The 20,285-nt window shown below is 44.2% G+C and overlaps 1 protein-coding gene across 1 annotated transcript in view; it reads right to left on the reverse strand.

Annotated features, from left to right (window-relative positions):
• Positions 1-20,285, reverse strand: part of LOC111963157 (AT-rich interactive domain-containing protein 1B-like) — a 251,145-nt gene that overhangs the window by 24,432 nt on the left and 206,428 nt on the right. Inside the window, 2 exon segments of the mRNA XM_070443334.1 lie at positions 4,425-4,528; positions 9,334-9,452. Coding sequence (XP_070299435.1) covers positions 4,425-4,528; positions 9,334-9,452 — 223 coding nt within the window.

Consider the following 20,285-nt stretch of genomic DNA (forward strand, 5'->3'; position numbering starts at 1 on the left):
ACAAAGGCCTTAGTTCCTGCCTGGCAGACTTGGGGAGAGAGAGAGAGGAGAGAAGAGAGAGAGGAGAGTAGGAGAGAGAGAGAGAAGAGAGAGAGAGAGAGAGAGAGAGAGAGGAGAGAGAGAGGGAGAGAGAGAGGAGAGAGAGAGGAGAGAGAGAGAGAGAGAGAGAGAGAGAAGGAGAGAGGAGAGAGAGAGAGAGAGAGTAGAGAGAGGAGAGAGCGAGAGAGAGAGAGCAGAGAGAGAGAGAGAGAGAGAGAGAAGAGAGAGAGAGAGAGAGAGAGAGAGAGAGAGAGAGAGAGAGAGAGAGAGAGAGAGAGAGAGAGAGAGAGAGAGAGAGAGAGAGCGAGAAGAGAGAGAGACGAGAGAGAGAGAAGAGGAGAGAGAAGGAGAGGAGAGAGAGGAGAGAGAAGGAGAGAGAGAGAGGAGGAGAGAGAGGAGAGAGAGACGAGAGAGGAGAGATGAGAGAGCAAGCGGGACATGGTCTGCTGAATTTGCAATCTGTCCACTGAAAAGCTAACAAATAGACAGAGCACTTGTTCCCTGCATTCTGAGTAGTCTTTCTTTCTTCTTTTCTTCTGTGTCTCTCTTTCTGGTGCTTGCTGAGTTGTTCTGATGCACACGCTGTTCGAGAGGCCTTTTAAGAACCTTTTGTATCACTACACGTAGGGTTGGGTGAATGGAATGGGTGGAGGAAAGAACAGACGGCAGATACGAAAAACAGAATCTTCACTTCTGTCTCCCGACTAACATCTGACACGTGTCTCCATCACTCTTCTCTGTGTTGTTACAGGATGGTACAGTGGAATCCAGTGTGTCTCAGCCTACACCGCTGGTGGCCAATGCCTGTCCCCTCTCCCCTGTCCCCAGCCCCAGCCAGCGTCCCTCCCTACATTTTGGGGATGACAGTGACAGATTAGTAGCCTCTGGCCAAAGCCCTCCGCCCTGTAAGGGGGTGTGACACTCTCTCTTAATTGCAAAATATCTTCCAATGTTTTATTTGTTGTAGTTTTTTTTCTTCGTATGATGACTGATGTGAGTTAGTTGTGCAGTTTTGGCAAGGTTGGAGCTAATTCCATATATTTTCCATTCTTCCGACTCAGAAGCCAAACTCGTCCACCATGACTAACGAGCAGATCACAACGTCTGTATGATTTGGGTGGGGAAGCACGGAGAGGCGTGGCTGGGTGGGACCGCTACCTGTCCTTCAGTGGGGGAGAGGGGTACAAACCGGTTCCCACCTTCCCTGCGTGGGACAGAAGCCCTGGACTCTTACAGACTGTACATGGTGGTCAGGGAGATAGGGGCCTGGCAATGGTGAGAGACAACCCTGAGTTGCAATTTATTCGTGTCTACAGGACGATAGACACTGCTAAGTGTTTTTTCTCATGTATTTGCAGGACAGAAATAATGTTGCAACTCACTTTGAATGTGTTGATTAGCTCGTCAATATCACTTATCTTGGTAGTCGTTGAAGTGGGACAAGAGCAACTGGTTAGCAGTTTACAGCCAGGATACATACAGCGGCTAACATGCCATTGTATTAATGCTTGTCTCCTGTATCCCCTCCCCCCCTCCCTACCATCTTCCTCTCCTCTCCAGGGTGAAAAGAAAAAGAAGTGGCGAGAGTCTGTCCACTAGTCTGAGTGTTGTACCTCCAGCAGCTCCGCACAGCCTGTCCTGAAGAAGATGCAGTACACTCAGTACCTGTTTGCCTATGAGTGTAAGGTGAGCCGGGGAGGGACCGCCGGCAGACAGCACACTGGACTGGGGGGGCAACAGGAAGCAGGCCAAAGTTGCAGCCCCCTCTCTGGTAAGGCACGCGGTACTTATGAATGATGCTGATGAGGCTGGGTGGTGGTTGGTGGGGGTGATAAGTGATGTTGTGTAGACTGTTTCTGGCATGTATTGGAAGATTGGAGACTTTTCATGGCAGCGGTGTGGTACGGACTTCATGTATTAGTTTTGCGTGTGCCTTTTCGTGCGACTTGATAAATGTGTCTTGGAAGAAAATAAAACAAGGTTTATACTGAGGTCCCCTGATATATCACAACCAGTTATAGTACTCTAGGACGAATATTGGTTGCATTTGATTTACAGCATTAAAAGGTTAAGTGATGTAATTTTGGGTAATGCTACTAATGCTATTTATAAGACAAGTATTTTGTTTTTCTGTTGTCCCTGACAACTGTGTTTCTTAACGCATCCCATTATACTTGTGCTCAGGCTAAGGAGAGAGACTGGAGCGTAAAGGTTGCGTCTACTAATTTCAGAGCAGCGTTATGAGAAAACGGGACCCTGCTTTTAAATAGACACCAGAGCCTCACTGCTGAGTCAGCACCAGATGCTTTTGCTAAAGGGTGGAGAAGAGCACCTGCCCTTCAGCCACACAGCACACCACACCGCCAGATGTAAAGAACATGACATCTGCTTGCTTAGTGAGTGCGATTCAGTCCTGATGTCGGCTAACACTGAGGCTCAAACCCAGGACTTGTCTTTTTCTAGCACACATGACCCGCCTCGTACCAAGTGGTCTTTCCAGTCCCGCCACGTGAAAGCTAGTATATACGGTGGCGCAAGTGGGGACTCTTCAGGGCTGAGGTTTAAGTTGTTCACACTCCCCACTGTGCTACACAGACCACGACACTACTCTTGCATATGTCTGCATCCAGTCTTAGCCATTGATGGAGAACATAACCTTCTGATATGATATTTACCTTATTTTGCGCCAGGTCAGTGCGTCTACACTGAACAAAATAGAGAACGCCACATGAAACATATTCTAAGATTTTACTGGAGTTACAGTTCATATAAGGATTGAAATATATATATTGCCTAATCTATGGATTTACATGCTGGAATACAGATATGCATCTGTGTTGGTTAAGATTACACTACAATGCCAAAAGATATGGAAACCGCTCGTCGAAGACTCTCATTCCATGAATCATGGCATTAATATGGAGTTGGTCCCCGTTGCTGCTATATCAAGGCTCCACTCTTCTGGAACTGCTTTCCATTACATTGTTAGGAACCCTGCTTGCGTAGTTGACGGCTGTTGATTGTGGCCTGTGGAATGTTGTCCTACTCCTTTTCAATGGCTGTGTGGAAATTGCTGGATTTGGTGGGGACTGGACCGCTGTATATCAACGTCGTACGAGCATCAAACAGCTTCATGGGTGACATGTCTCGGGTGGTATGCAGACGCTATAGAAGAAACTGGGATATTTTCAAGCTTCCTGGAATTTTTGTACAGCTATCTGCGCGAATGGGGGCTGTGCAAATGAATGGCACGCACAATGGGCTTCAGGATTCTCGTCATGGTATCTCTGGCAATTCACATTGCCATAATAAAATGCAATTTGTTGTTGTTGTCCGTAGCTTTGCTGGCGCATACCATAACCCCACGCCACATGGGGCTGTTGTTCACAACATTGACCTCAGTAACCGTTCGCCCACACAACGCATACACCTGTCCTGCCATCTGCTGGTATGTTTGAACCGGGATTCATCCGTGAAGGGCACATTTTCTCCAGCGGCCAGTGGCATGCGAAGGTGAAGCATTTCCCACTGGAGTCGGTTACGAACGCGTACTGCAGTCAGGTAAGACCTGGTGAGGATACGACGAGCACGCGACGAGCTTCTCTGAACGGTTTCTTACAATTTTGTGCAGAAATTATTCCGTTGTGCAACCCAAATTTCCTTGAGTGTCTGGTGTGCTGGTCTCAGACATCCTGCAGATGAAGAAGCCGGATGTGTCAGGTCTGGGCTGGTGTGGTTACACGTGGTGTGCGGTTGTGAGCGCCGGTTGACCGTACTCCAAATTCTTAAAACGATGTGGATGCGGCTTATGGTAGGCTTGTTACTACAGAGTACAGACACATCATCTCTTAAGGGAGCTCTGGGGGTCTTCACACAGCTCAGATTGCCTTCAATAATTCAACACCCACCACTACTATCAACAAAGACTGGGCTTTTCACAGAAGTGATGGGGGCAAAACCAAAAGGCAGGAATGGAAAGAGCCAAAGTGCAAAGCTGTTGCTGAGCTGAGCTTCATTTGGGAGAAGTGAGCAGTCAGCATTAGGGTGGGTTGGGCTGTGGCGAGGAGGGAAAGCACAGCGTGTGTGGATGTGTGCAGGATTCTAAACAACCTCTTTGCAGTTATAGCTGCCAACACATCAAAAGGAACAGAGATGATGACAAAAACAAATCAAGAAAACATTATGAACTGTAAGTGTTGAACAAATTATTAAATATGGCAAGAAAACTAAATTATGCCTGCTGTGCTAATGCAGCATATGCTGATCAGATGCCTTTGGTTCATTAGTGAGTGAGTGAGTGAGTGAGTGAGTGAGTGAGTGAGTGAGTGAGTGAGTGAGTGAGTGAGTGAGTGAGTGTGTGAGCGTGAGAGCGAGAGAGGTTGTACCTTGGGTCTGGGAGGTTCATTGGTGGGCATGCTCTCCTCCTTGCCATCCATTTTCTGCTTCCCAGCAGGAGTCACCATCCCATCCCCAGCCATCCCCATGGGCCCTACACAGAAGAAAATGGAGGGAAGAATCAAGTAAAGATTTTCACACATTTTAAAGTATATTTCCAGTGTTTACAGATTTCTATGAAATATGACCTGTTATTACTTACAGTATGAGTGAAAGTTTTCCTTCCAAAATGTTTTATTTAAATATGTTAAAAAGCTGCTTTTCTGTGTTGAAATGGTGTGGGCGTACCACAACAACAGAATGGTGTGGGCGTATACCGGTCATAAAAAATATAGATCGCTGATTGGCCAGCTCATCCTCCTCTACACCGCTGATGGCCAGCTCATCCTCCACAGGAGTATGACATCATACTCTATGAGGAAATAGCAAAAAAATAAAATAAACGGTCTGTTTGAGATACAAGTTTGAGGTGTTTTTTTGTGTTTTTTCTCCAATTTATGCTTTGACCACAAATACGCGAGTATAGAACGAGTCAACAACATTATTTGGGCATAAGTTAACAGAATATTCCCTTTTAAAAGTGAGATTTGCAGTGGACAGTTCATTTAAAAGGCATTGGTGCATCATGAGTGAATTGCCGCTCTGGGATAATAAGGACTCTACTCTGGTATTGGTGCATCATGAGTGCACCAGACAAACTTTGAATGAAACATATGAGTGCATAATGAATGGATGTTCACACCTGGGGGTACTTGGCCTATCCACAGGGGGTACTTGAGAAGACTGACGAGACCAGAGGTCTACTGGTTAAATGTACATGAGGGGGTACTTCAGGGGTACTCCGGGCAGAGCTAAATTCAGTTGGTGCGACAGTAACTGAAGAAGTTTGGGAACCACTGGCTAGTGTATGAGGAGCAATCTTCACATAGCATGTACATAAGGAGTTGATGGGGTTATTAGTCATTGTAGCCATTGTACTACATCTTGTCTCTGAAATACGCGCACACAGAGCCAAATGATGAGCTGTTCTGAAGCCAAAGAACAGTTCTGGATAATGGAGAAAGTATTATCAAAATGTCTGTCTCGCTGGGGAGATGAACACGTCCTTTCTATCTCCAAGGTCCTCTTCCAGGGATTCTTCTCAAAAGGAATAAAGGCAAAATGAACTAATAAAAATGAAGAAGGCATTGCTTGAGAAAAAAAATTAACTTTTAAATGAAATACCATTGCACTCTCTCGGCCTTGCTGACTATATATCTTACGCTTTTGTCTAACATTGAATAGGTATTTCAGCACCACAAATATAAATTCTGCTCTTACTATGTTTATGAACTGGTAGACTTAAATATGGTATTAACATTTTTGATATCTTTAGGTAACTTCTTTCAAAAGTTCTTGGTAGAAATGAATAATATCTTGAAGACTACTTTCCGAGTGTGGACTGAATAAGCATTTTCCTATTGAGAAGAAAGTGTCCCTACATGCCAAGAGTCCCAAGGTTTGTCCCTTTATTTCACTTCTCAGCTCGGCGCTCAGCACTATGTGAAACTAATAGCTTTTTACCAACCCCAGGGGCAGCTGAGATGAGTTTTTAAGAACCTTGGCACTCTAATTCATTTGAAGTCTTCCAAATGTCATGCAGCCTGATATTTAGTTTTGTAAGGCTGAGCAGAAAGCTCTTTTCAAATAGAGCCTTGCATTCTCCGAGGTGTGTTTAGCACAATGTGGAGGGGTGAAGGGCAAGAGAGAGCAGGAGAAAGGGGCGCACTGCATTAATCTGTTCTCAGGAGGGCCAACGGAACAAGAAAAATAACAGAACAGAGCTGTCTGCAGGAAAATAACCATCTTCAGAACAGTAACTCGCTGTGTATAAAAAATAAAAATACAGAAATATCACATGTACATAAGTATTCAGACCCTTTACTCAGTACTTTGTAGAAGAACCTTTGGCAGCGATTACAGCCTCGAGTCTTCTTGGGTATGACGCTACAAGCTTGGCGCACCTGTATTTGGGGAGTTACTCCCATTCTTCTCTGCAGATCCTCTCAAGCTCTGTCAGGTTGGATGGGGAGATTCACTGCACAACTATTTTGAGGTCTCTCCAGAGATGTTAGATCAAGTTCAAGTCCGGGCTCTGGCTGGGCCACTCAAGTTCATTCAGAGACCTGTCCTAAAGCCACTCCTGCATTGTCTTGGCTGTGTGCTTAGGGTCGTTGTCCTGTTGGAAGAACCTTCGCCCCCAGTCTGAGGTCCTGAGCGCTCTGGAGCAGGTTTTCATCAAGGATCTCTCTGTACTTTGCTCCGTTCATCTTCCCTTCGATCCTGACTAGTCTCCCAGTCCCTGCCACTGAAAAACATCTTCACAGCGTGATGCTTTCACCACAATGCTTCATCGTAGGGATGGTGGCAGGTTTCTTCCAAATGTGTCGCTTGGCATTCAGGCCAAAAAGTTCAATATTTTCATCAGATCAGAGAATCTTGCTTCTCATGGTCTGAGAGTCTTTAGGTTCCCTTTGGCAAACTCCAAGATGGTTGTCATGTGCCTTTTACTGAGGAGTGGCTTCCGTTTGGCCACTCTATCATAAAAGCCTGATTGGTGGAGTGCTGCAGAGATGGTTGTCCTTCTGGAAGGTTCTTCCATCTCCACAGAGGAACTCTAGAGCTCTGTCAGAGTGACCATCGGGTTCTTGTTCACCTCCCTGACCAAGGCCCTTCTCCCCCAATTGCTCAGTTTGGCCAGGCGGCCAGCTCTAGGAAGAGTCTGGGTGGTTCCAAACTTCTTACATTTAAGAATGATGGAGGCCATTGTGTTCTTGGGGACCTTCAATACTGCAGAATGTTTTTGGTACCCTTCCCCAGATCTGTGCCTCGACACAACCCTGTCTCGGAGCTCTACGGACAATTCCTTTGACCTCATGGCTTGGTTTTTGCTCTGACAACTGTGGGACCTTATATAGACAGGTTTGTGCCTTTCCAAATTATGTCCAATCGATTGAATTTACCACAGATGGACTCCAATGAAGTTGTAGAAACATCTCAAGGATGATCAATGGAAACAGGATACACCTGAGCTCAACTTCGTGTCTTATAGCAATGGGTCTGAATACTTATGTAAATAAGGTATGTGTTTTTTATTTTTAATACATTTGCAAAAATATCTAAAAACCTGTTTTCGTTGTGTCATTATGGAGTATTGTGTGTAGATTGCGGCGTTTTTTTTCTTTAATCCATTTTAGAATATGACTGTAACGTAACAAAATATGGAAAAAGTCAAGGGGTCTCAATACTTTCCGAAGGCACAGTATATATTTTTTATTTAACCTTTATTTAACTAGGCAAGTCAGTTAAGAACAAATTCTCATTTACAATGACGACCTACCCTGGCCAAACCCTCCCCGAACCCAGACGACGCTGGGCCAATTATGCGCCCGCCCTATGGGACTCCCGATCATGGCCGGTTGTCATACAGCCTGGTATCGAACCAGGGTCTGTAGTGATGCCTCTAGCACGGCGATGCAGTGCCTTAGACCGCTGCATCACTCGGGAGACACTCCATCACTCTCCTTCTTGGTCAAATAGCCCTTACACAGCCTGGAGGTGTGTTGGGTCATTGTCCTGTTGAAAAACAAATGATAAGCGCAAACCAGATGGGATGGCATATCGCTGCAGAAAGCTGTGGTAGCCTTGCTGGTTAAGTGTGCCTTGAATTCTAAATAAATCCCAGACAGTGTCACCAGCAAAGCACTCCCACACCATCACACCTCCTCCTCCATGCTTCATGGTGAGAGCCTCACATGCAGAGATCATCCGTTCACCTACTCTGCATCTCACAAAGACACGGCGGTTGGAACCAAAAATCACACATTTTGACTCACTGGTCTAATGTCCATTGCACGTATTTCTTGGCACAAGCAAGTCTCTTCTTATTGGTGTCCTTTAGTAGTGGTTTCTTTGCAGCAATTTGACCATGAAGGCATGATTCACACAGTTTCCTCTGAACAGTTGATGTTGAGATGTATCTGTTACTTGAACTCTGTGAAGCATTTATTTGGGCTGCAATTTCTGAGGCTGGTAACTCTAATGCACTTATCCTCTGCAGCAAAGGTAACTCTGGGTCTTCCTTTCCTGTGGTGGTCCTCATGAGAGCCAGTTTCATCATAGCGCTTGATGGTTTTTGCGACTGCACTTGAAGAAACGTTCAAAGTTCTTGAAATGTTCCGCATTGACTGACCTTCATGTCTTAAAGTAATGACGGACTGTTGTTTTTCTTTTCTTATTTGAGCTGTCCTTGCCATAGTATACCACCCCCACCTTGTCACAACACAACTGATTGGCTCAAATGCATTAAGAAGGAAAGAAATTCCACAATTAACTTTTAACAAGGCACACCTGTTAATTGAAATGCATTCAAGGTGACCACATCATGAAGCTGGTTGAGAGAATGCCAAGAGTGTAGAAAACTGTCATCAAGGCAAAGTGTGGCTACTTTAACAATCTAAAATATATTTTGATTTGTTTCAAACTTTCTGGGTTAATACATGATATCATATGTGTTATTTCATAGTTTTGATGTTCACTATTATTCTTCACTATTACCCTTGAATGAGTAGATGTGTCCAAACTTTTGACTGGTACTGTATATATTTCTTTCTTATTATTTTTATATTATTGTTTTACTCTGCAACATTGGAAAAAGGTTTGTCAGCAAGCATTTAAATGTAAAGTCTACACCAGTTGTATTCGACGCATGTGATACATAACATTTGATTTGATTTGATTGGTTTGAAGTCTGTCAAACTGAAGGCTATAGAAGACTCAACTTAATCTCACAACCATTTTAGACAATTGTTCACTACTTTGGTTGCTGTTGGGTACCTTGTTGGCCTGCCCAGGTCTTACCTGAGGGTGGCATATTGTAGGGTGGACCCTGTGGCGTGCCCATGCCTGAGTTGTTGCCCTGCGACTGGTTGATGGGGGGCACCATCTGGTTTATGCCAGGGCCTGGGTAGCTGCCCTGTCTGGGACACAGAGAGAGAGAGAGACAAGAGCTGGTTAGAGAGGAAAGACTGGACCCAGCTACTTGGTGTGGAGAGCAATTAGTTGGCTTTTGACATGGTAGTAGAAAAGACTACGTAATAGATTAGACTTTCTGCCTCTACTGCAAAGCTATAAGGCCATGCCAGTCAGAGGATATGCCCATACGTTTCAGTACTGTATAAACCATCATCCTGAAAATGTATGGGCACATTTCCTAGAAAAAAACAGAATCTCTTTAAAAGCAAGTGTGTGTGTGAGTAACAGCTGAATAGAAAGCTGTTTCATCCTCCTATCCTTCCTCTCATCCCTTGCAAATCCCTCACCCCTCCTCTCCTCAGCCCTCTTCCCTCCCTCCCTCCTCTCCCCACGAAGTCATAATTTAACTAATTAAGGTGTGCTTCTGGAAAGGATCATGTTATTTGTTGCTATGGCGACGGCTGAAATCAATCCCGTTCTTTCTCCATGCCTCGTCGCATCACGGCGTGTTGGGAGGACATCAGAGGGCTTATCAGCAACCTGCTGAACCAGCGTCACACACAGCAGACAGACGGTCACTGTCACCGCTCCATACCCTGTACCCTGTACCAGGCTAGCTCTGTAGCAACCGTGTACCAACTCAAAAGACAGCGCACCAGGACATATAGCAGTTGGACAAACTCTACTTCCTGCTGGTGCAAATAATCTCCTGAATAATGAGAGAACGGAGAGAGGTAGGAGCACAGAACATCCCCTCATCTGTGGTGGATCATTTCCTTGACAGTAGAGAAGACAAAGGGTACTTAAGGGACATGGGTTGACAGTAGTAGTAGTAGTAGTAGTAGTGGGGACAGCTTTGTGTTAAAATACCACACGGACATAAGGTCATAGTAAAACCCCTGCCTTTCTGTTGAATATGGAGACCTGATGGTTGAAACATTGTCTTAATAAAATAAGATATTTTTGTTAGTGTAAATCTAAACACTGTGATCATGATCACTGTGATCATGTGGACAATTAGAAAAAAAACTCCTAATCTGGATTTGTGTCAGTCAGTCAAAAGAACTGAACTTCCCCAAGCAGGGCAGGACAACAATGGCACAATGTATTGGATGTGAGACAGAGACAGTGACTAACCCGGCAGAGGGAGGGCTGGGTTTGGTAAACCTCTCAGTAATCTAATCTCACAGATGCAATTAGTCCTAGAGCATGTGTGATGATACATACTGTATGTAATCCCTCTATGGGTCTGTAATCACAAGGAAAACCATGGCTCACAGACAACAACATACACTCACATCAATCACATCCTGCCTGTTATGGACCGTTTCTTGGCAGCACTTTGTTTTACGGGACTTTAATGGGATTTGCCTGATATTTACAAGGAAATTATGTGGCATCATTGGGTATTTTCGTTTACTTACTTCAAAGAATGCAACCCAATTTGTAGCTAACATGTTACCACATGGTGCATAGTGTTGATAGTTTTAATAAATCCAGAAGAAACAAATAAGTAATTGATAGGTTATCATTGTGTCATTACCATTACCATGGCGTGTCTGAGTAGATATTTTCTGTTCCGGAAAGTGCTATTTCTCTATACTGCATCTAAATCCTACATCGGCCCTTACAGAAAAACACCAGCCCCAGCTCTCATGTGGATACTGTAGTAAAAACATCCACAACAAAGTGGAGGTTGACAGTGGCGCTCATCCATTATTACTAAATCATGTCATAAAAAAGGCCATTAGGAAACACTTGATGGAGGGAACGCAGGCCGTTTAATCACACTTAATGTATGCATGTGCTGCTATCAAAAAAGGCACAGCACATTTATCTTGCTCTCGGGCACCTTCGCTGGGGGAGAAAAAAAAACCTGTTGCCGCAGAGAACGAGGGGAAAGCAGAAAGGGAGGGAGAGACGGACGGTGGAGAGGGAAAGAGAGGTGAAACGCAGCAAGAGGGGAGTGGGAGAAAGCGAAAAGGAGAAAAACAAGAGGGAGAGGATAAATAGAGAGATGAGGGAGGAAAAGATAGTGAAGAGAGAGGGAGTGTGTCCCGGGTGAGACTGTGGGGGGCGTATTTCCAGCTCACAGCACAGGCTTACCATCCAGTAGTCATTGTAGCGTAATCATTGTATCGTGAGCTGAGCTAGCTGAGCTAGGGAACGGTTGAGGGGAATCTGAGCTCCTCTAATTGAGAAGGATCAAACCCAGCCCCACCCTCTATTGTTTTTGATCTCTCTCTCTCTCGCTCTCTCTCGTTGTGTTGTGTTGTGTGGGAGAACACAGCTGTTTTGTTGTGCTCTGCTTCTCAAAAAGATACTGCTGATTTGACACTGCTTTCAATTGAGTCTGTGAGCAAGCAAGTTGTAGCATGAATATGGCCAGATGAAGTCAGGAAAAACTAATAAAATAAACCATAAAATGTGGATTTAGTTTTAGCCCAGAAACAAGATAGACAGAAAACACTAGAGCATTACTACCAGCGCAAACCATTATGAGTAATGCTCTCATGAGGTGTTAGCCACATTTAGAGCCTCTTGAAATATTCTGAGGGAAATAATATGTGCTTTGAATCACTTCAGCAGATAAACAGATTAGTAATCACTGTTCTATTTAAATGACTAGCCCTGTAGTCAGTCCCAGTCCCAGTCTTGTCGCCCTCCCTGCCTGCCTGTCTCTCTGTCTCCCCTCATCCCCCTGCATGGAACTCTGCTGTCTGTCCTTAGTATTCTGCCCACATGTGTGAAGGACATCTGAGGAGGCCTGTCTCTGAGCACGGCTGGGGAGAGAAAGGGAGAGAGGGCCGTTGCCAAGGGCTGCCATGGTTACCGGGTGCCAGACAGCCAGCTGCAGTCACACACACAACTCCATGCCAGACCAGCACTACAGTGCCAGTGTCAAAGTCCCCTTCCTGCCTGTCCACTGCAAACACTCACTGCTACAACAGGGAGTGAATTCAGTGTGGCAGGAGAAAATAGGGGTACTAAAGTACTGCCACCATCCAGACCCTATCATTACCCAGCCCCACCACCCTCCATCAACCCTGACTGGTGAGAGGGAGAAAGCGAGCAGAAGTGAGAGAGAGAGAGAGAGAGACTGAGAAAGAGAGAGAGACTGAGAAAGAGAGAGAGAGAGAGAGAGAAAGAGAGAGGGGAGGGGGGTCTGCACGGTGTAGTCAGTGGGAGGGTATGAACAATATGAATTATATATGGGCACAATCTGCTCTCAAGGCAGCTCCCTCTCAGCCACAGCTCCATTCCAAGCAGCCAGCTCAGCTAGCGCCTGCCTGCCTACCTGACTCAACCCAAACAGAATCAAAAATAAAACAATGAATGAAAGGACAGCCTTTTAACATATTAAATCCTGAGAAAAGCCCCCCTCCCCCTTACATCAAACAGTTCTGAAGGGAGAGAAGCCATTTATTAAAGCCTAGCTGGAGCTGATGCCAAGGCTGCCTGTGAGCCACAACGCTGGCGGCAACAGCAATGCATTCTTGACATTCAAGCAGCTCTTATTTATTTAGTAAATTTACTTACTAAGGAGGTCAGAAATGAATTATTTGGCGAGGATTTACCCCTAAGCGCTCTTCTCTCTTGCTTTCTCTCTTTCCATTTCCTTTAATTTATTTTTATTTTAAGCATGCTTTTCTCTAAGTGCTTATTTTCTACAAGCCGTTTTTCTGTAGCTCCAGGGAGAGCTACCAAAGTCATTTGAAAAAATACTTTCTGTCTTCAGCCAACAGAGCCAGGACAACACCTAGCTTCCTAATACTACTCTCTGGTTATGTTCTCCAAATCCCAACACCAGTGTTCACTCAAGAGACTTTACTCCTACTTCCGATCATTGATCCAAACCAAGTCACAAGCCGTGCAATAGTATCATCTCAACTTAAAACCTCAACATAACCCGATTCAAACCCAAGTGCCTTTGATAGACTAACATTACCGACAGCAAGTTTACAGTCTTTAAGATTCAAACATAATATTATTCTAAATGTCAGCCAATCAGACCAAGTATGGGTGTTTTGGTGATTTGATCATGAAAATGGGAAATCATGTATAATTCAAAGCACTTAAGGGAACATCTCTGAGGACTGGGGAAAACACTAGCTAGCATCCCCATCACACTTATCTAGATGTAATCATAGATCCCCTCCAGCCACAGGATATCATAGTGGCCTTGCTCTGCTCGTTAGGCATTCTTTTCACTCTGCGTAATGAATCTGGAGTAGTCGAGCCCAGGGACAAGGTTCAGGCTGTTGGCCGCTTGTTTTCAGACAGACAACAAGAGGTTTAAATGTTTCACAATGCTGCTCTCAGATCAGAATCAGGACTATAAAAGAGTAAACACTAAACACAGTGTTTCAGAGCCTTCAGCTCACTCCAATTCCCCCTTAATCTTCCTCAGCTGTTCAGAGGACGAGAACAAAACAGAACAAGGGTTGAGAAACAGAGATAAACAATAGGAGATGTGGGGGGGAGGTCAACAATCCTCCTAAATCGGTCCCCCTGCCTTCGCTTCCTGCTTTCTCCATGGCAACACCATGCACGTGCAGCCGCAGAGCAGGGGGCTGTCAGCTCTCTGCCTCCTCAAAGTCAGCTGGAAGAGTCAGTAGAGCTGCCCTCTAACACACACACACACACACGTAGACACACACACACTCTCTCCTTCCCTCTGTGTTTTCATCAGACAGCACTAATTGCATTCTCAGCCAGCCTCAGACCATTTTTTTAGTATACCTTTATTTAATTAGGCAAGTCAGTTAATAACAAATTCTTATTTTCAATGACAGCCTAGGAACAGTGGGTTAACTGCCTTGTTCAGGGGCAGAATGACAGATTTTTACCTTGTCAGCTCGGGATTCAATCTTGCAACCTTTCGGTTACTACGCCAACGCTCTAATCACTAGTCTACTTGCCGACCATCTCCACATCTAGGGACAGACTGGGAGACACAAAGTATTTGCATACAGTGCCTTTCTATGGAGGGGGACCTAGTATTCACAGCATGTATGTAAGTACAGTTGAAGTCAGAAGTTTACATACAGATTAGCCAAGTACATTTAAATTCAGTTTTTCACAATTCCTGACATTAATACGAGTAAAATGTCCCTGTCTTAGGTCAGTTAGGATCACCACTTTATTTTAAGAATGTGAAATGTCAGAATAATAGTAGAGAGAATGATTTATTTCAGCTTTTATTTCTTTCATCACATTCCCAGTGGGTCAGAAGTTTACATACACTCAATTAGTATTTGGTAGCATTGCCTTTAAATTGTTTAACTTGGGTCAAACGTTTCGGGTAGACTTCCACAAGCTTCCCACAATAAGTTGGTGAATTTTGGCACATTCCTCCTGACAGAGCTGGTGTAACTGAGTCAGGTTTGTAGGCCTCCTTGCTCCCACACGCTTTTTCAGTTCTGCCAACACATTTTCTATAGGATTGAGGTCAGCGCTTAGTGATGGCCACTCCAATACCTTGACTTTGTTGTCCTTAAGCCATTTTGCCACAACTTGGAAGTATGTTTGGGGTCATTGTCCATTTGGAAGACCCATTTGCGACCAACTTTAACTTCCTGACTGATGTCTTGAGATGTTGCTTCAATATATCCACATAATTTTCCTACCTCATGATGCCATCTATTTTGTGAAGTGCACCAGTCCATCCTGCAGCAAAGCACCCCACAACATGATGCTGCACCCCCCATGCTTCAGGTTGGGATGGTGTTCTTCGGCTTGCAAGCCTCCCCCTTTTTCCTCCAAACATAACGATGGTCATTATGGCAAACGGTTCTATTTTTGTTTCGTCAGACCAGAGGACATTCTCAAAAAGTATGATCTTTGTCCCCATGTGCAGTTGCAAATCGTAGTCTGGCTTTTTTATGGCGGTTTTGGAGCAGTGGCTTCTTCCTTGCTGAGCGGCCTTTCAGGTTATATTGATATAGGACTCGTTTTACTGTGGATATAGATACTTTTGTACCTGTTTTCCTCCAGCATCTTCACAAGGTCCTTTGCTGTTGTTCTGGGAATTGATTTGCACTTTTCGCACCAAAGTACGTTCATCTCTAGGAGACAGAACGCGTCTCCTTCCTGAGCGGTATGACGGCTGCGTGGTCCCATGGTGCTTATACTTGCGTACTATTGTTTGTACAGATGAACGTGGTACCTTCAGGCATTTGGAAATTGCTCCCAAGGATGAACCAGACTTGTGGAGGTCTACAATTTGTTTTCTGAGGTCTTGGCTGATTTCTTTGGATTTTCCCATGATGTCAAGCAAAGAGGCACGGAGGTTGAAGGTAGGTCTTGAAATACATCCACAGGTACACCTCCAATTGACTCAAATATTGTCAATTAGCCTATCAGAAGCTTGTAAAGCCATGACATAATTTTCTGGAATTTTCCAAGCTGTTTAAAGGCACAGTCAACTTAGTGTATGTAAACTTCTGACCCACTGGAATTGTGAAATAATCTGTCTGTAAACAATTGTTGAACAAATTACTTGTGTCATGCACAAAGTAGATGTCCGAACCGACTTGCCAAAACTATAGTTTGTTAAGAAGAAATTTGTGGAGTGGTTGAAAAACGAGTTTTAATGACTCCAACCTAAGTGTATGTAAACTTCAGACTTCAACTGTATGTATGCTATATTATGGACTAGGAGAGCAACTGGAAGAGACCATTTCCGAAGGCCTGGATGAGAGGGTGATGAGAAAGAAAGAGGACAGGGCTGAGGGAGGGAGAGAGTGGGTAACTGTGCTGAAAGAGGGGACAGGTGAGGATGACAGAAAAACTGTGGTGGAGTGGTTAAGAGAGTCAGGTAGGCAAAGACAATGCCTCCCACCCTCCCGCCCTCTCCCGCCAGCCTCTCTCACCGTGGGCCTATGTCTGGGTGTCTGGTAGAATGACAGTGGAGATTGACAGGCTTTGTGATTTGCCCCAGCAGTATGCATGATGTTGTGCCACTTCTTATTGACAGTGAAGATGTCTGTTAATGGCTCCTTCAGCATTTACATAGTCTGTCTGCAGCGCTCTCCTGACCATTAATCACAGTGTCAACCAACGCAGACACAGACAGGATTCTCCAAATGCCAACCGGCCCCATGATGCATCACCATCGACCATGGTGGGCGCTCTCTCCACAGAGAAATGCATGTTAACAAATTCAACATGGAGAGGGATTCATTTGTCATTATTAACACGCTTGGGGATGATGCTGACTCTCTGTTTCACTCTCAAAAGAAAGCCACATAAGGGAACTCTCTTTTGGTTTGTTTGTGATATTACTTATGAGCGATGTCGAGATTCAACTGAAACTGGCAGATGTTGTCTATAGTTCTATTTAGAGTTCTGATATCCCACCACGAGATGAATGGAGCACTGTGGTGGTCATCGAAATGGCTGGCCTCTGAACAAACTAAACATAATGAATGTCAAGAGGGTTGAAACCTCCAGATTTGCTGAAAACAACATATTGCTTGGGTGTTGAAAGGGAGTTCAGAGAGCCATGCAAATTTAGCAAGAGTTGGCAACAGAAAGTTAAACACAGGTTAGCAGTTAGCAACCAGTGAAATCCCTCATAAGCAATTTTAGCCAGTGATGCTATCTTTGGCCAGATTAGTTTAGGTGTCAGGTAGGTGCAATATCACCCATAACGAGCATCAAATAAGCACATTTTCAGGCTGAACAGTAACAGGTTAGGGTTAGTGGTTTGGAGATGGTGCTTGGTTGACCTACCCGTGTTGCTGAGAATGAGGGGTGTTGTAGTTGGGGTGTGGAGGTTGGAGAGGAGGTGGAGGAGGAGGAGGAGGGGTGGGTGTGGTGGGAAGAGGGGGCAGGGGACTGGGTCCAGAAGAGGTGTGGAGGGCTGGGGACCTCACACAGGGAGGTCTACTGCAGAGGGAAACAAGAGTTTGAGGGAAAGTGCTAAACAAACGGCATTAATTCAACCCAAGGAACACTACAGTGAAGTGTGGTCAGTGCCTACCCTGTGAAAATGAATAAACAATTATTTTATATATATATATATATATATATTTTTTTTTAAATCAATAATAATTTTGTCATGTTTTTTCTGCATTATAAAATCAATTTCTGAACTAGTTCTTACTACCCAAATTTGCAGTGATCTGGTACAGTACACAATGATGCCAGGGGAAAGGCAGCCTCACTGTGTGCCTGTCTCCAGCCCTTCAAACTCCAAACTCAATGCAAGGCATTGACATGACATGCGCATGCGTGTTTCTACCATATACTGCCAGCTAACGGACTCCAAAAGGCAGGCAGAGAGCTTCGCTGTCTTTCATGTGTCAATATGTCCCATTCATTATTGCACTCAAATAATACATATGAATGCGTATTGGAGTGAAAAAAGTAATGGGACAGGCAGGAGGATAGGCCGGGCTCCCTCCTGCCTGTGGACGTCATACGTCATCAGCCGCCTTTTGGCTGTTACGTTCATCAGAATGGCTAACATATTGCATCGGAAACAGTTTTTAAAGTTGATTTTCTAGCTTAACAGGGGGTGATAAGGAATGGAACACCAACACCTGAGCTTAGGAACCTAACATCAAAGGAAAGGACAGAAAATAACACGATAATTTCAATCTGATTGTTATCAACGGAAAGACTGGCTCTGTGGCTGCGCTGCTAGCAGCCAATTCTACTGCTTCCCGCCTGCTGTTCTCCACCAGCGACAGCGTGTGGACAAGAGACAGTTACTGCCTATAGCACTCAACAAGCATGTGAAATCGGTGTCTCACATCCAAAGCCAGATAGCTCTTAAGACATTTGGCAGCTCACGGATAGATCTGGCATTGAATGAACAACGGAGATTGAACATCAGCATGCACAATGCCAAGGTAAAAGAGAACCGTGAGATTTTGAAAGCCCTAGCTAATTCATGCTACACATGCTGCCTATTGTAGGAATTTTCAATTAAACTGACGTGTACTTCCGTGTTCTGCAGAACAAAGTGATGGATATGAGTTTCTGCAGCGACAAGACTTTGATAGTTTCTATGAGCGATTCGAGCAGAAATGCAATGAACTGGGCCTGGCAGAATGCGAAACTCGTAGAAAAACGGGGTGAATTTACTACAACATACTGGACAATAACAATGTTCAGATGAGAGCCAGGTTTGAGCACTTTGGTGAATTTAATTTCCTTGGCTTAGTGAACTGGGAAAAAATCTAAACAATGTCACAAAAGTTTGACACCAGCAAACGAGAACCTGTCAAAATATGCCAAGTATTCGTTAGACTTAAGGCTGATCTTGTTGGATAGTACAGTTCACAAATGGTACGAGACAAATCCAAGAGGTGACAAAGTTAATGCAGCTGGTCCTCACTATACCAGCCACAACAGCATCCGGTCAAAACCGGATCAAGGTCGACTTTCATCCCTTGCCATCATCTCCATCGCATCGAGACCGAGATACTTATTATTATTTATTTTTTGTAACTTTTTATTGGTATTTTCTTTCACAGTTACAGTAAACAATGTTTGAAATACAGTACATTGAACTTGTGGTTTTATACATTTGATATACCATAGGAACATGCTTTTTGAATGAGGTAGAAATGTATACTCCCATATGAAAATATAAAATACTTAAGTAATACTTTCAAAACATACATTAGAAACAAAAAAGTGCACAAAAAAATAAAACATGGCTAGTCTTCAAAACGAATAGAACAATTATAATAATAAGACAGGCTAATATTAAACACTCACAAAGGTAGATCAATTAAGTACAAAGCTCAGGTAGGCAGTTTACTGTAGAGGGAAATTGCAGTGTCTCTACATAGGTAAAGAAAGGTTGCCACATTCGGTAGAATTGGCAGAAAAACCACCGTGGGGTAAATTTTATCTTCTCCAATTTACTAAAGTGTAAGACATCTTTAATCCACAGAAAATGAGAGGGAGGAGAGGGCGACTTCCACAGAAGTAAAATGAACTATCTTGCCAACAAACTCACAAAGGCTACAAAGTCAGATGTGTATTTTGGTAGTGTTGTAGTATTTTTTAAATATATGTTTTTATTTCACCTTTATTTAACCAGGTAGACCAGTTGAGAACAAGTTCTCATTTACAACTGCGATCTGGCCAAGATAAAGCAAAGCAGTCCGACAAAAACAACAACACAGAGTTACACATGGGATAAACAAACGTACAGTCAATAACACAATAGAAAAATGTATATACAGTGTGTGCAAATGTAGTAAGATTAGGGAGGTAAGCAAACAAATAGGCCATAGTGGCGAAATAATAACAATTTAGCAATTAACACTGGAGTGATAGATGTGAAGATGATGATGTGCAAGTAGGGATACTGGGGTGAAAAAGAGCAAAAATAAATAACAATATGGGGATGAGGTAGTTGGGTGGGCTATTTACAGATGGGCTGTGTACAGGTGCAATGATCTGTAAGCTGCTCTGACAGCTGATGCTTAAAGTTAGTGAGGGAGATATAAGTTTTTTGCAATTCGTTCCAGTCATTGGCAGCAGAGAACTGGAAGGAAAGGCAGCCAAAGTAGGTGTTGGCTTTGGGGATGACCAGTGAGATATACCTGCTGGAGCGCGTGCTACGGGTGGGTGTTGCTATGGTGACCAGTGAGCTGAGATAAGGCGGGGCTTTACCTAGCAAAGACTTATAGATGACCTGGAGCCAGTGGGTTTGGTGACGAATATGAAGCGAGGGACAGCCAACGAGAGCATGCAGGTCGCAGTGGTGGGTAGTATATGGGGCTTTGGTGACAAAACAGATGACACTGTGATAGACTACATCCAATTTGCTGAGTGGAGTGTTGGAGGCTATTTTGTAAATGACATCGCCG

Source organism: Salvelinus sp. IW2-2015, linkage group LG4q.2, assembly GCF_002910315.2.
Source record: "Salvelinus sp. IW2-2015 linkage group LG4q.2, ASM291031v2, whole genome shotgun sequence".
NCBI lineage: Eukaryota > Metazoa > Chordata > Actinopteri > Salmoniformes > Salmonidae > Salvelinus > Salvelinus sp. IW2-2015.